A 17,238-nucleotide genomic window follows, 5' to 3' on the forward strand; every position below is an offset into this window, starting at 1 on the left:
GTAAACGTGCATGCTCCTGGTTCGTTGACGGACTGACAACAAACAACAAGGTGGAGGGCAATAGAAGAAGGTATTCTGTGTGGGCCTCTGGTCTCCACACATGCACCCACGCACGGGTGCGCACACACACACACACACACACACACATACACATTTCTACAGATGCACACACATATACATGCACACACATGCAAACAAAAGGAATTTTTCTGTAAAAATCAACAGAACCCAGAAGAATTTTAAAGCAGTATGTGTTTGTTCTCTCTCTCTCTCTCTCTCTCTCTCTCTCCCTCTCTCTCCCTTTCTCTCTCTCTCACACACACACACATTCACATATATACACGGAGTGTCTTCTGAATTTTAAATTAATATGAGCACTTCATGATGCAAAACCTACATGGTAATATCCCCCCCCCCCTTATTTTAGATCAAATCAAGGGAATCACTAAACAACTTATTTTGTTGTTGTTGTTCAAAACCAAACAAAGAAAATGTGGGTGGGATTTTAAAAAATTACCCATTACTCTCAAAACCAAATGCAATTACATTAGATAAAAATTAAAATGTAAAAATTAAAAGCTGGATTTTAATTCAAGTAAGTTACAACACCCACCAAGCAATTGCCATAGATGACTATTCTATGAAGACCTTGGGAGTTTCCTCAGGTGCTGGGGAACCCAGTCCCTGCATGGGTGGAGAAGGCTTCAGTGTTATCCTCTGTGTTCAACACATCCACCGTCAGGCCTAATCTCTGTTGCCATGGCTTGTTGTTCTGAGACGCACCAAGCCCCACAGACACTTGGTCTCTGTTCCTCAGTTTTGGGGATGCTGCTTCAAGCCAGGGCACATGTCAGCTCCCCGCACTCATGCTAATTCTCTAGCTTGAAGCTGAGGGGCAGCTTCAAGAGGCAGCATCTGCCATGTTGGTATCACCCTTCCATCCCCCTTATCTCCCTCCCCTTGAGAACACTGAAATAGAAATGAAATCATCGAATACACTGGTCCTGAGCTCTTCTTAACACTGTCTGCTAGGATTTCAGCTTGGAGATGACCATCTCCCTTCCCACTGCACACTGATGGACACACAGGCCAACAATGTGGGAAGCTTGTGAATGTTGATGCTGGAGATGACTGTGCTAACAAGATGTTACCACAACATCTATCGCCTCAAAAATTTAAGCATATGACATGGCCATACGAACTTTCTTGAACCTTCCTCACCTCTCATTGACAGGGTGCTTCACAGGACTTTCATCTCTGTACCTGCAGTTCCCTAGCTGACTGATTATCATCACTACTCAAACTGATGAGATACAAAATCATTTTTCATTAAATGAGTTACTTTGCATTAAGTCAACTATTTAACCAATGCAAAGGATCCAGCATGAACCTGTGTTTAGGGAGCCTCATCTTTATTCTAAGTATTCTTTGATTTTGTCTTCTCATGATTCAAAGAAACAAACAGACCAAAAAAAAACCAATTTTGCTCACCAATTGTGATTTAAATAGTGACTGTTCAAAGATGGAGTCAGTGTGTTTCTCTTCCCTAACCAACAATAGAGAGTTGAGACATTACGTACAGTAGCAAAACGCAAGTTTATTTTTAAAATCAGTAAAGTTCTTGAGTGATTTGAGGAGTCATCTTGGCCCCTTGGATGTGTGTGGGTGTTAGAGAAACAGTGCGTGTGTGAGCCTGTGTGTCTTTTTATATAGGCAAGCACGTGAACAAAATAGGCATGTTGCCTTGGTGATATTCTAGAAACAAGTTCAAACATGGCTTCCAAAGTTTGGTGTCTTGAGATAAGACTGTTATCTGACAGCCTGATGGTTGTAATTCGGCTCTTAAATAATAAAACAGCATGGCTCTACTGTCAGTAACATTTGGAAAAAAAAAAGTCATTTCTTTGGTGCGAATTTGATCTCCTTTTCCTGGTCCTTTCCACCTGATATCACTAACCTTGGGAAGACTGGTTAATAAAGCAGAAATTTTGGGAAAAGCCTGTCTTGCCTGGGAGGAATTTTGCTGAAGACATCTGTGTGTTGCCAGGGCTCCGCTCGCCCCTCCAGCATGTGTGGGGTCTGCCCTCTGAGAGCTTCTGAGAGGGCACAGGCTGTGAGCACAGTGGGGGTGGGATGTGGGGGAGAACTCTAATCCATTAAGCAAAATCATTTTCTCCTCTGGGGGGGAAGAAGCCTTTTATATCTGGGTACGCATATAAATGACAGCTTTAAATGTTGTACTTAATTACTGTGACGCTTTTTTCTCTCTCTGCCATTAAACGTGCAAGTTATTAATACTCCCTTTTCTAAAGTTTGTTTCCACCAGCTACTGAATCACAGCCAGTAGATGTCTCACTTATGGGAGTGTAGGGAAGGGCCCCTGGGGAGACAGCATTTGAGGATCTTTCTAAACACTCAGAGGCATACTCTTGAAGGATGTTTTTGGTGACAAGTATCTTTGATTTGTTGGTGTCTCGTTTTTTCTTTCAAAAAAAATTGAAGTTGTTTAATCTCTCTTCCCACAAGACAGTTTGTAGTTTGAAAGTCCGAAGATCAATCTCCTCACATAGGCTGATACTCCAGTTTCAGTGCCTGGTAGCAACTTCATAAAGCCCACTGACTTCTCCCGAACATTGAAGGGGCTCTGTGTCTAAACAGCCTTTGGCTTAGTGGAAAGAAGTGATTCCACTGTCAGAGGATAGTGGACAGCTATCTGGCTTGCCTCTCTGAGTGCTGGCTTCATGAACTGCAGGTTTAAAGAATTGCTTACAGGGTCTGGGAACACGGGTCAACTGGCAAAGTAAAGCACAGGACATGAGTTTGTTCCCCAAATTCTAGCCAAGAAATTGAGGGGCATGATGTCACATGCTTGTAATTCCACTGGGGAGGCAGGTCCTGGCAGCTCTGACCAACCTGCCTACACTTCTTGATGAGTTCTAAGTCAGTGAGAGACCCTAGTTTCAAAATAGCAAGGTAGAGGTCTGTGAGGTGGCTTGTCAGGTAAAGACACTTGTCACCAAGCCTGACAACCCGCGTTCAAGGCTCAAACACCCAAAAGGAAAGAATTTACTCCTGCAAGTTATCTTCAGACCTTCACATATGTACCTTTGCATACACACAACACACTCACAAACACACACACACACACACACACACACACACACACACACACACACTATGTAAAATAGCTTTTACACCACCAGGCAAGTGAATAAAACATAGACAGCACCTGAACTTGCCCTCTCCTTTCTACACATAGACATACTAGTGTGCACAGACATATATGAACATGTGCACACATGCATAAAGAATCGCCAAAGAGTCCTTATTATCTCTGTAGCACCATGGACCTGTTAGGTTCCTACTTATGCCTCTTCTAGGTCACTTATTCATATTTAAATCTATACACAGATGAAGCTACGTTGACAGGCAGGCAGGCAAGCAGAAAGACAAACAAACAACTAACACTGAATTTATTTCTACATTATTTTCCAAACGCATTGTACTGTTACCTAAGCACGGCCGTGCTTTACATAGGCTTCTCTTTTTCTTTAGGTTTAACCTGATGCACATTTTCTCAATGGGTAAAGATGGTAGTCTTTTATCTTCCCTAGAGTTGAGTTAGTAACAGAAGTAAAATGAGAAAGCTATTGGCTTTCTCTGTGGAAAACTAAGAAAAAAAAAAAAAAAAACAGACAAAAGACTCTTGATAGCAATTTCTAATTAGATTTAACAGTACTTGTCTTCTGTCCTGGCCCTAACCTTAATTCAGATTAATGACTGATGTCATTTCATAAGTTTTGAGAGACTTGCATTAGTTTCTCTCTTCCGTGAGGGCGTATCTCACTAAGGCGGGATTTCAAGAATAGGCTTTACAGTTCTGCCATCCCTAGGTTGATTGCGTCAAAGGTGCTTATCCTGTCATGATTTGGACCTGTGCCCTTGGCTGGTGTATAATGCCCATTGTCGCTCAGAACTCTCTCCCGTCTCTCCAGCTGTTTCACTTACATTTCTCTTTTGACCTTGATCCTGACCTGGAATTTAGTCTGTTCATCCTTGGAGACTTCCTGAGGGGAAAATGGCCTTTGCAACTGAGAACTGGTTAATCTGCTGAAGATGCTAACCTGTTTTTCTCCCTTTTAAATCTCATCTCTTGTACATAATTTTCTTAATCTTTTTCCCCTAGGAAGGGAAAGTAGTTTTAAAGTCAGGCAAGGATGTGAGAGTGTTCCTCCAATCCAGCACATCTGACATGGTGCCTTTTTCATTTTTATTTTTCAGTCAGTTTGCTCCCAGGAAAGTCTATTTTTGGACAACAGGTAAAATGAAATTTATGTTTCTTGTGTCTTTAGAGGAACGGTTTGTTGTGTGTCCTATACATTCTCATGTTCATACGTATCCCATAAAGAAGTATGTACTTGGATATATGCATGCTCTCATGCATATACCTATGTATACGAACATGTATATTCACATATATATGTTACTTGATATGTTTAAAAGCATTTGACCTGAGGAAGAAGTTCTCTGGGTTACTTTCAGACAGAGGCCTAAGCATTTTTGCTCAAAGTCTCTGTTTCTGGCCCTCCCAAAGATGTAATCCTTGCAGCCTTGACATGGGATTAGAGGCTGATGGGCATCCAGTTTCTCTGGCTTACTGGCAAGGTTGCTGAAAGTATATTGAGCACCATCTGCCATTTCTTGTGTCTCCTCACTTTAATTAGCTATGCCAAAAAAAAAAAAATCAGATTTCTATGACTTGAGATTTCAAACTGTAAAACTCTCCCCATCTTCCTGAAAGGGCGGATGAGAAAACTTTCTCTAAAATGCTTTGTGGTTATCAGTTGAGCTAGCTTAGGCATAAGCCAGGGAAGTGCTTAAGAAGCGCTGTTCATGGGGTTTATAGAACGTGTCGGGGTTTAAGAGCAAACCTTTCAAACTTAACACTTACCCTTTTAAACAGTTTAAAACTGTCACAGGTACTAAAATGCTCCTGTGATCCAATTATGTGGATTCCAGACAAATGAAGGAGGTGACATGAACTGTACTAACCACATTCAGGATTAATCAAAATCTGCCACTTGATTTAGAAATGCAGAATTTGTAAATAAAGTGGCAGTTAATTTGATTTCAGATGTCAGTGTAATGGTTGTCCCTCTAAGTCTGATTAAACTGGAAGCTGATTAAATGCTAGTGCTCAGTAATATAAACTAGACATCAAAGATAACTAATCTAAGAGATAAAATGTTGCTGTGTTAGCAGTTGAAAATCTTGAGAGAAACACCCCTTTAAGTGAAAGAAAGACAAAATATGTTAATTCCAAACTCATACTGAAAGTCCATAATTGATTATGGACTGAGTCTTGGTGATGACCTAAAGCATTTCAAACTTTTAAACCCATACCAGGGACATTGACTATTGCCAGTTCACTTCCATGGAAACATACTTCTAAGTCCTCTAAACAATCGTTTCTCTATCATATTTCCTAGTTCTATTCATTGACTCTTAAATGCCCTAAATATTCAAGTTGGATCATATTCAATGTTATCATAATTGGTCATATATGTCCATGGCCTATGTAAATATGTCCTGATAGTTTAAGAAGGAGACATCAAATTGACGGTCCCTTCATAAAAATTAAATTGTATATTGAACACTTACTTCTGGAATACTGATAATTCCAGTGAATCCAAAGGATTAATAAGTAATTTTTACAGTTATTTTAGGGAACATCTTGACAAATATGTTTCATTAGATTTCTACCCTGTGTCTACTAGCCTCTTGTCTCCCCCTTTTCCACTTTGACCTCCCTCCCTTTACCCCTCTAGGTAGCATAGGATAAAGGGCTACAATACTTACTTGCTCCCATGAATTTATTCATACAAATTTAGATCCCAACACAGGTAAATTCTAGTGTGCGGGACTGATTTACAAGCAAGGCATGCTGTGGTGGAGTGCACATCCGTTCCACATAGGGCATTGCATTACCCTTAGGTTTAATGTCGTAAACATCATGTTTTTCATTCCCAGTAGGCTCCAGGAAGACATTCACATATGCAATGAGACCTATAAGAAAAGACAGCTCTTTCGGTTGGTATGGTTTGATTTCATACACTGTGTTTTCGGATGGTGTGGCAGAATCCGTGTGAATATAAGTGTTAGTATGCAGTTTTTCTGTTCATGGAATAAAATTTGTTCAGTTTTCTCCTCGTAGCGTTCGTTATGCCACTGGACAGGGTGAGAAGTAGCGACGGGAAGACAGGACTTTGTGTATTTTTCTTCCGGGTTCCTCCCAGGAAGTGTCATCCTGTAGAGGAGTCACCGTGTGCGCTGGCTGAACACTCTCAAACCCACTTCGACAAATTAAGCAGCTACGATTTCCCTGGAAGGCTGCAATTATAAGTTCATTGTCGTAGTGCATGGAAAATGGCTAATAATATTTATTATTAAAACCTATAATTAAATAATTGTAATTATTCCCCAATACTGAAAACTAAATCAATGATAATTCTATTAGGATGTTTTTTAAATCACTATTGTCCATCATAGGACCTCAAACATGATTTTAAGTACTTGTTTAATGTCTAAGAGGAAATTAAGAAGTTTATTATTATTATTATTGTTGTTGTTGTTGTTGACTATTGACACCAAGATCTGTGGAGGGAGGGGAAGGAATTAGTTATTTTTGAGCCCTGTGTTAGGCTAACAGCTCTATGAGAGCAGAGAGGCCATACCCATTTTTCATCACTCTCTTTAATGCCTGCCTGACACGCTTTATACAGCTGGTAGTAAACAGTATTATTAAAAACCCTCAGTATCGGATCCTGCGAGATGGTTCAGGGCAGAAAGGTACTTGTCACCATGCCTTTTCAGCAGAGTTAATCCCCAGGACCCACAGGATAGAAACAGAGAACCAACTCCTGTTTGTTATCTTCACACCCACACACACAGGACTTGGTACATGCACACAAACACACATTTAATATAACATTTAAAATAGTCAATATCTATTGTGTATGTATGGATAGGGTTCATCTCTGTTAGAGGAAAGATAAAGCACCAAACATACTCGTACTAATTTCAAAGAAGGAGAAAAGCAGACAACTGCATGCTTGTAGAAAGCCTGTTGGAAGCAATTTGAACGGAGATCTCCATCATTAACGGAGGTCTCCTGCTCCCTTAGGCGTTAGTTGAAAAGGAAAACTGGATCTTGTTTTCCTGTTTCTGACTTTCCTAGGCTGAACACTGCTTCGCCAAGTTCCTTGTGCATCATTAGACATTCCCCTTTCGCTTTGGAATATTTAAGTGATGACCTTGAAATTCTTTAGAAGCCCAGACCCTGAACAGTCTGTGATAGATCCAAGCTTTTAAAAAGCCACTTCCTTTAGAACAATCCCAAGTCACCTTGCAGCAGAACTACAGCATGACCAGGGAAGCAGTTCCAATATGGAACCCATCACTTAGCCCAGTCACTGAGCTCAGGTTCTCAGGACACACTGGTCACTGCACAAGTGGTGCTGAGTACATATTACTTCTAACTTGGGGAAAATAAAACACAATATTCAGAAATAAAGGAAAATGTAATTAGTTATCAATAAACAGAGAAACAGAACAAAATGTATGTTTGCTTCATGATTGTCATGTAATGGAAAACTAGTTATCTACAAAATTCGCCAGTAACCACTATTCTCCTGGATGCAGGTTGGAAAGGACCACACTGAACTTTAAAGAGTGGGAAGGAATTTGAGTATGTGGTTTTCTGTAATGTTTATAATTCCTTACAAAATGGACATGGCATTTATTTAGAATTCCAGCCTGCTATTATTGGGATAAATAGCCAGTAGATAGAGAAATAAGAGTCACATTTCAATTTGTGCACATCTAGAAACAATAAATAATTGTATATTTTAATTTGAATTCTATTTATGGTATCTCCTAAAAGCAGCAACTTAAATTTTCTCCTTTAAAAAGAAATGCATAGATTCTGGCTTAGAATGATGATTTGAGCCTCCATCAGGGAAGGATATCATAGGTCAGTTTATAGATGCAAAGAGGTCGTTTAAGAACTTGTAGAATTGTTGGAAAGAGTGCTACTATGCTAAAGGGTATCAACTATACCCTGGAGAAATGGAAGTCACCTCCTTTGCAATGACAGTCTCAGCCACACTGGCGCTTTTAGAAGCCTGTAATGCTGTCATGGAATTGGAGAAGTCAGGGTAGAAGGGCTAAATGAATCAAAATTGATGATGGAAGAAAGGATTGTCCTCATCTGGAGGGTTTCCTGTTATAGTCAACATGCCTATCAAGACTATCACCTCCCCACCCAGGATCTTCAAACCAATCTATTTCTATAATGAATATTCCAGATCATCTATAGACCAGATTATTGTCCCATTCCTGGTTCATTCCTGGTCACCAAGGGATGATTTAGCGGTACTTTGCCAAAAATGGGTCAGTATAATCAGAATTATACAAGAAAGGAATGAAGTTGAACTTGGATGTTGGAAGAATAAACTGTACTGGAGACCCAAATCCTTGGGAAGGCCATTCTTCTACAACAGCCCCTATAGCTTTCTTATCTTCTATAAGTGTGTGAATTCAAAGCACCTGGTCATTGGTGAGCATCAGATCTCCCCTGAGGTGCCCTCCACTTCGGAAACCATCTATCCCCAAGGTTCTGACCTTTGGCATTATAAGAAAACTTTGATGAGGGGGTATTTTAATCCACAGTGCCTCATGAAAATGCTTTGTATTCTCTGATTTCTCTATTTCACCCCCATCTCTTGCTTCTCAAAGCTCCCATTGGCCTTTACTAGTTCTCAAATCCATTTCCCTTCTTAATCTTCCCAGACACAAACACAAGTTTCAGAAGTTGAAACAGGGGCTAAAAGCTGCAGCTCTCCTTCTACTCAGGTTTTCTGGGGTATTTCTATCAGATCTCCAAGCACACTCTGAGCTCCTCCACAGGACATCATTGACTTAAAAGGATTGGCTTTAAATAAAGCTTTGATCAGGAATTGAGATTTGATTCAGGCATTGTTACATAACATCACATACTGATGTGAAGCTACAAGTTAGGCATATTGCCTGTGAGTAATGCCCTTTTGACTCACTTACACCCCAGGGAAATTCTACTTTAATGACACATTATTACAGCAGAAAACAACAACAACAAAAAACCTTTGTAAAGGTATTCCTTAAGGAGATTGGAAACCAATGAAACTACAATTTCCCTCACGAAACTCAATCAAATTTGGTTGCTCCTTGAGGAAACTCTGGGGTTCTCAAATTTCAGCTTTAGCTCTTCGGTAACTTCCATTGTATTAGATGCATTTTGAATGAGTATGTTCTTTCACTTCAAGAGGCTTTTGAAATTTCCACTGATGACCTTAGAATATCTCATGCCAAAGTATAGTGTCAGTCCTGATGTTTTCAGAAAATTCTCTTCCTGAGAAGACTAACAAGCTCTTTCCTTAGACTACTAAAATTAAAGTCACAGGGCAAAAATTGTCATCATGAGTTCCTACAGTAATTCTGTGATCACTCTTTTGTTAAAATCTTGCTGAACAAAGATATCATAGAGAACATAAAGTTGGAAAATGAGTTAATAAATAGATTTTCTTCAAGGCCAATTATTTAATGCTAAAGAAGAAAAAATAACTTCTTTCCTGGGAATTATTTTTAGACTTATGTAAGATGATAATTACTTCTGAACATGAATTCATTATTGATTTGAGTCAGGAGACTGTACCCACTTTTCTCTCAGAGAGAGAAGTTAACAATTATGTTTTATAGCACTTGTCTCTGTTTCCTTCACTGGCAGGGGAATCATGGTGTCTCTAGGTTTGGATATTCCATGTATAATGTGTGCCACGTGTCATATGTTATGTGTCTTTATGTCATCTTGTAACAGTGTTGTGTGAGGGGTTTTGAAGGGCAGTGAGGAGAGTATAGATTCTACTAATGGCCAACCCACCCACCTGTCTGTCATGATGCATAACTCTGTCCCCTCGAATCTTTCTGATGGCTCTGCAGAGGTAACCGAGACAGCTCAGGAAGAACTTCTGGGAGCCGGCAGAGCAGCTCGGAGACTGAGCTCAGGTGGTCCGACCACCAGCGGGCCTGGAGCAGCACAGATTCGGACAGCTCCAACCGCAACCTAAAGCCCACCATGACCAAGACCGCAAGTTTTGGGGGCATCACGGTGCTGACCAGGGGCGACAGCACATCCAGTACCAGGAGTGCTGGGAAACTGTCCAAAACAGGTAGGTATTACTGAATGGGCCCCTGCCCTGGTGCTTCCTGGACTCTCTCCAGGCCATATGCTCTCTCTCTCTTGACTTTGAATTAACTAATGGCAGGAATATTAATTCCATTCCATTTAAGGAATCAGGAGGTATTATTTAAGTGGATTATTGCGTCTTTCTAGCTAGTCACAGGCTTGAAGCTCAGTTTCCTTACTGGTGAAATGTAAGTTATTGGATATTATTTGAACCCAGTTTATTTAAAGCTTAAATAACATCATTTTTTTTTAAATTAAGATGATTACCTTGGTAAATACAGATGACAATTAGTTTTAAAAAAATCATTATCTACTGCTCTTAAATGTACTGCTATGGCATACTTCTTGCATCTGCCTTGTAAAGTCATTATAATAGTAATAGATTCCGTTCCTCTAGTATAGTAGTAGAAGCAGCACACTGTTCCTCTGATCCTGGATCTGTTGTTTTTTTTATAATGCATGTACCTATTTCCTCCTCTGACGTATGTAAACAGTAATATCCCTACATCTAATGGCTATTAGGAAGACAAAAACCTTCAATATATGCAAGGCAGTTTGCAAGTGTCCGATCACCTCTCACTTATGTTTATTACCGCCATGGGATGTCTGTATCTATAACTTGCAGATCAGGAAGGCCAATCTCTGGAACCTTCTTGTGTTTCCAAACCTCACTAAGAAGTGAAGATAACTCTTTTGTTTCTTTATGACTTCTGTTTTCTTCCTCCCCTGGGGAAATAGTGATATGTTAAGAGAGACAACTAAAGGAAGGTGTAAGGTGCTTAGGACGTGGTGACGAGAGCCACAGCTTTAGAATGACTACAGTCACTCTCAGCTGGGAAGATGGCTCCACCTGTGAACTGCTTGCTTTACAAATGTAAGAGCTGGAGTTCCATCCTCAGGCCCAGTCAAAAGAGGGGCTGGTGGCATGTGCTGGTAGTCTCAACAGTTTGGAGGAAGAAACAAGTGGATCCCTGGGCTCTGTGGCCAGCCAGCCTAGTCGACTAGTGAGCTCGGGGGTGCTGAGATACCACGGGTCAAGAGACAAGAGGATAATGCCTGAGGAATGATACCCAATAGGACTTCTGACCCTTGCCCTGAGGATAAAAAGGAGGTGGGGGACAACACTGTCACTTGAACTGTCACTGGGACTCAAACTGTAATTCTGACAGGCCCTGGGTGTCAGGAGTGCGGTGCAGGAGTGGAGGATGTAGGCCGAGGCTGGAGAACGCCAGCTGAAGCCTAGACAGCATTGCCCTGCACTGACTGCCTTCCAGACTTGTGCTAAAGCAGGAGAGAAAGAGTTTGCACAAAATCCGGGTCCATTATGCTGATAGTTTAGCATAATTACGTTGTTGACAAATTCCTCCTAAGAAATTATCTCATGTTTTCCTACATAGAAGGAAAATTAATAACATTTATTCAGAGACTTCACTATATAGGGATCGTGGAGCTCCTTGGAGAGCCCAGGTGGGTAGGTGCCCTCTTCCTGAGAGCTCTGCTCACTAGCTGCTAAGCTCTTGATTCCGACTCTAATTAATTGCTCTCCTATCCCACTATCACAGCATCTGAAATTCACACAAGCTGCCGCAATGCTCTTGAACTCTTGTAAACTAAGAAAGGTTAAACAGTTTTAGTTCTTAAGATGCACGCACCAAGTGCCTTAAACGGTGCACTCAAAAATTCCAGCCCCCCAAAAGAGCTCTTACCATTTTAAAATTAATCACCATTTTCCACGCACCAAACCCCTGTCACTTCTAAAGCACAGCTCCTCGGAAACATTTAAAACACTTCAACAATGCTAAAACACCACACTCTTTGGAGAACCATTAGATATTATAAGCGCTTTAGACTTTTTTTCTTTCTTTCTTTTCTCTTAGCTTAAGTATCTGCCTTCAAAAGCTTGTCAAGGTGCAGACATGGAATGGAGAAAAGAATTTTTTTTAAGATCAAGAGAGGATGTCAAAACAATCTTAAACCCCTGCAAGATGGTTTTATGAAGTAAAACTGCCAGTATTTGCTGTCTTGAGCTTCAGAACAAGTTTCCGATTTATTTTCTAATTGGTATGGCAGAGTTGAAAACTCCTGAAGTCTTTCAGAAGCCAGATGTGTTTTCTGAAATAGGGCATTCTAGGTCCTCTTCTGCTTTCGTAGGTTCTGGCTCTAATTAGCTAATAGTGAGACTTTCCGTGTTGGAGAGTTCTCCTACGTTAGCCTAAAGCACACTACTGAGTGCATGTTTGTGGTCCCTTGGGGAGGCGGGGGGCTGTTTGCCGGAAGCCCAGGGGGCTATTTGCCGGAAGCCCAGGGGGCTATTTGCCGGAAGCCCAGCGCATGTCTATAAAGTTGAGGACGCTGTCATGCTGACCTCAGGAGCATTCTTGCGATGGCCCTTACACTGCAGCCTTGCTGTCCTCTCGGGACTGGCAACGTAGCATGAAAAATAAGCACACACTTCCTCCTGGCTCTGCCTCAGACTTACCCTGCTTGGTCATTCTCCTGCACTGTTGAGCTCCAGAGCAATATTCCCAACTTCAGCATCCTAAGAGACAGAAAGATTCAATACATCACAGCGTGCCTCCTCCAAGGCTTTGGAGTCAGGAGGTGTCAAGTGGGGGCTGGCAATTTGCCTTCCGGCACGTTGCCAGGTAACAGTTGATGCATCTGTCTATACTGTGAAATGACCCCTCCATAGGCATGAGACACCCCCTTTCGTTCTCATAATTTAAGAGTGGTTACATCCTTTTATTTTCTAGATGTAATCCATTTCCAGGCTGTCTGACCTCATGCCAACCTCTGAGAATTGTTTTTAGACGTTCTAATAGTAACTTCATTGCCTTCTTTTTAATTTTCTAACTTGAATGCAGGAGACTTCATCTTTCCAAGACCTCCTCTCCCTCATTTTGGTTACTCCAAATAACAGCCTGGATTTTTTACCTTTCTTCTAAAGATTTTGGAAGTTTTAAATTACTCCTCTGAACTCTGATCTTCTGAATCAAGAAATATCTTCTAGAGTTATTAACTGAAAAACAAGATTTTGTAGCTCGGAATGAGTAGAAGAAAATGCTCAGTAGACATACAGGGTATTACGTCGTATCCCTTGGGTACTGTGATTACCAATTTGTGCTAACTGAGGTTCTGGACTGGGATACCATCACTGACCCCTGGATTTGAAGGTTTGGGTACGGATACTATTAGACCAAACAACATTGCTTATTTTCACACATGCAAACACGCATATATATAGTGTAGTTTGATTGTACCATTATCCTCTGTTGCTACACCTTTCCCTGGCGAACCCCTTCATTCTTTCCAGTAAGTGCCTCTCTGAATTTCATGTCATCGTTTTCCTTTCGCACCCTACTGCATTTAATTACGGTGACTTATGTGAGCAGGAGAAGGGGTTATTCACTGAAATATAGGCAACTTATCAGTGATTATACCACCAAGGAATATGACCCTCCTCCACAATATAGCCATTAAGCACCTACAGGTCATCAGGGATGGGGAGGGCCTCATGAGCCCCTCCTCCACTCGTGATAGAATGTTGAAGGATCTAGGCATGTGAGTCTGACCAAGGTACCACAGATGCTGAGAGTTCTGACTTCCCAGAAAAGAGGGATGAAGGTTTGATGCACAATACAGTGTGTACAAGCCTTGAATGGAATTCTCATTACATCGAGGAAGCTGTCTCACACATTTTACAGCTTTATAAAAAGCATTTCAAACAGACAATCCTGAAAGGTAGTCTTTATAGATTGGCATGGTGTAGAGTTAGGATAAAGATTTGGGATGGAGTAGCTCCCAAAAGCTATGGACGCCCTTTGGGGTAATGAGAATGTTCTAAGACAGGATAGCGGGGGTGTTTGCTCTACCTCAGCAATATCCTAAAAGCTGTTAGATTCCACAACACTAACAGTAAAGATGAGTTTTGTAGTACATAAAATATATGTCAAATAAAGCTACTGCAGTGAACGAAATGATCTGATTGGACTAAAAAGTTTTAAAGTTTATAGTGTAGTGCTCCTCTCCTACCAGCTGGACCTGGGAAAAAATAGAAGTGTGTGTGTGTGTGTGTGTGTGTGTGTGTCTGTCTGTCTGTCTGTCTGTCTGTCTGTCTCTTTTGAGCAGCTGGAATACTTTATTCCCTAGTCTCCTCTTATCTCTCCTCCTCCTCCTATCTCCTCTTCTTTCTTCGTCTCAGTTGTTGTCTTCCTTCTCTCCATGATTTTTCTTTTTTTTTTTTTCCCTCATCTTCTTTTTCTACTTCTTTGGGTTTACAAAGACATTAGCTTCAGGTCAGTCTAATATTTCAAAACATCCAAATGTTTCCTGTTTTGTGTAGAATAAATTTCCAACCATCAGTTCCTGCCTACCTAGCCCTAACTTAGCTCTTGTAATGATCATCTTGTGAAAATGGCTGCCAAGTCTAAGAATGGCACTGTAGGTTGTTAAGTAGGAAGAAATTGGGACTTACCTCTTCAAGGCACAGAAACACTGAAAACATGAAGGTAAAAAGAAATATGTCCATAACTTGGTTAAGTATGGAAAACTGAGCTGTCTTCCTCCTCTTGCTTCTAGTCAGTCTGGTGGATTTACAGAAAAGAGCTGTGAAGGTGAAGCACAGATTCTTCCTGGAGAGATGGGGCCTGTGAGCGGCAGCATTAATTACTCAAGAGAACAGAATTTGCAGGCATTAAGTTCATAGCTCAGAAATCCCATTTACCAGTTTAACTCTTAGAGTGTGAATGCAAAAGCTGAAGGAAGGCTTGTTTTTAAAACTCCCTTCCTTAGAAACAGGAAGCAAAGATTTCCATACATACAAGCTCAAAGTATGGAATGGGCACTGGGGAATCTTGTCCTTCAGCACACACTTCAAAGTCCCCAGTGTTCTTTTGTAAAAGAATCAACCTTTTTGATGTCTAGCTATTATCTCTCTACTTCTCTGGGTATCAAATGCTCTGTTGCTTCTTATCTTTCTGCCAGGTTCTGAGTCTTCCAGCAGCACAGGCTCCTCAGGATCGCTGTCCCGCACCCACCCTCCTCTGCAGGGTGCGGCCCTGACTTCTAGTGTGGCAGCTGGTTCTCCTGGCTGCCTGGCCTATTCAGAGAATGGAATGGGGGGCCAGGTCCCTCCCAGCAGCACCAGCTACATCCTCCTACCACTTGAAGCTGCAACTGGTATCCCTCCTGGAAGCATCCTTCTTAATCCACACACAGGTCAGTCCTCCCCTGCTTTCCCCTGGACACAATTGTTAAAGGTTCGTTCTTCTGGTTGATAGCCGAAGTTTGCTATCAAGTTGTCTGAGAAGTACTTGAGTAGGAGGCAGAGTGTGAGGACTACTTGATGGTGACCTTGGGGAACTCTAGATTTATAGCTATGTATGTAAATGCATTAGCATTCATATAGATTGGAGACTTCCCGGGAGTGACCCCTTCTCAAGAGTAAGGGTTGAGTGCCATGGTAGATCACTTGCCTGGCATGATTAATGCCTTGGGTTAAATTCTCAACCTCAAGAATGAAGAGAAAGAAAAGGAAAGGGAGGAGGCAGAGCAAAAAGAGGAGGAAGAGGAGGAGCAAAAGGAGGATGAAGAAGAGCAAGAGGAGGAGGAGGAGGACCACAGGGGACAGCAGCTGAGGCAGCATCTCCTTCTCTTGGTCCTCTCCTTGGCCATGGAGAGTGTTACACTCTTCTGAGGATCAAAGATCAGAGTCAGCAGTATCCTGAGCTGGGATATACCAATCAAAGCTTGGTGTTACATACACTTAATTCTCAGTGAGCTTGCATTAAGCCTGTTGTATTTTTCACTCAAAGGCATTTCAGGAATGCAAAGCATGTCTGGGATTCCTGGACCCCAGGTCCATGATTACTAAAGATTACAGGACTTCACCCAGCTCCTGCAGAGTAAGAAGAATCCACATGAGTAAAGAGAATAATACAAGGAATTAAATAGCCCCGCATGGGATAATAGACCCAGCCTGCTTATAGTAGGGCTGGGAAAACTGTCCTTTCCATAATTATGGCTTATTCCATGATGAACAGCCAATTTCCCTAGGGGATCAGATAACTCCCATTTTAACAACAAAGAACCTAGGGTATTGAGCCTCAGTAGACAACTGAAGAGAATTGCTAAGGAAGTCTGCCTTGTCCCCCTCCTAGGCGGCCTCTTTTTCAACATTCTCTAGGATCTCAAGAGGAGGAGACTGCTGGCTGAAGTGTAGCAACCTCCCTAAGAAACAGACCAAAGCCCCCACCACAGAGAGCGGGGAGTCCAGATGCTATTACAGCTGTGCTGACACATAGCTATAGTCAGAGCATTCTATTGGTGACTGGAAAGAGTGAGATTCTCTGGAAAGGAATCTGAAGTTTAGCTTTGGTGTGTAGAGTATTACTGCAATTATCTAAGCTTAAAACTACAACAGCAAATGAACATCCCGCAGGAGTGATCTGGCTGCATCTGCTCACATGGACAGTGCTACTGGCAATTAGGGTCCTTGAGGCAACACAGGAACTCTGGTAAAGTAGATCCTGGAGTAACTGCGTGTTCTCATAAAGCATATGGCCCATTCGCAGAGCCCAGGATTTGATGGAGATGTTCTGAAAAGTACCATAAGTTTGAGAGAACAGAAACCATAATCATTTTATCGAAAACCACTTGAAAGCCTCAGACTGTGTAATTCTGGGGAGCCTTTTTTTTTTTTTTGAAAGGCTCTGGTTTCATTGGGGTTTATTGTAAGCTTCATAAAGGATATTAAAAGAGACCAGTATCATATCTGCTATTCCGGGCACAGACTGAAGGGTGATCTGATGAGTGGCTTAAAAGCTTTTGCTGTTGATTGGCTAGAGGGCTTTCAGAAAGGAGCAGTCATTCTCATTTGTTTGTGTGATTCGGTTTAAGCAGAATACCAGAGTGCTTTTTAAAAAGGCACAGCGGTGTGGTTTGTAGAGTATTATTAG

The 17,238-nt window shown here is 41.5% G+C and overlaps 1 protein-coding gene across 29 annotated transcripts in view; it reads left to right on the top strand.

Moving 5' to 3' along the window:
• Positions 1–17,238, top strand: part of Arpp21 (cAMP regulated phosphoprotein 21) — a 159,942-nt gene that overhangs the window by 74,851 nt on the left and 67,853 nt on the right. For 17 of the 29 annotated variants that reach the window (XM_060385157.1, XM_021653910.2, XM_060385160.1 and 14 more), the window contains 4 exons: positions 4,282–4,319; positions 6,031–6,090; positions 10,036–10,265; positions 15,266–15,499. In XM_060385157.1, the coding sequence (XP_060241140.1) occupies positions 4,282–4,319; positions 6,031–6,090; positions 10,036–10,265; positions 15,266–15,499 (562 nt within the window). The remainder of the gene's footprint in view (positions 1–4,281; positions 4,320–6,030; positions 6,091–10,035; positions 10,266–15,265; positions 15,500–17,238) is intronic. The other 12 variants (XM_060385167.1, XM_060385161.1, XM_060385152.1 and 9 more) reach the window with 2 other exon arrangements.

Source organism: Meriones unguiculatus, chromosome 6 (genome assembly GCF_030254825.1).
Source record: "Meriones unguiculatus strain TT.TT164.6M chromosome 6, Bangor_MerUng_6.1, whole genome shotgun sequence".
In the NCBI taxonomy this organism is placed as follows: domain Eukaryota; kingdom Metazoa; phylum Chordata; class Mammalia; order Rodentia; family Muridae; genus Meriones; species Meriones unguiculatus.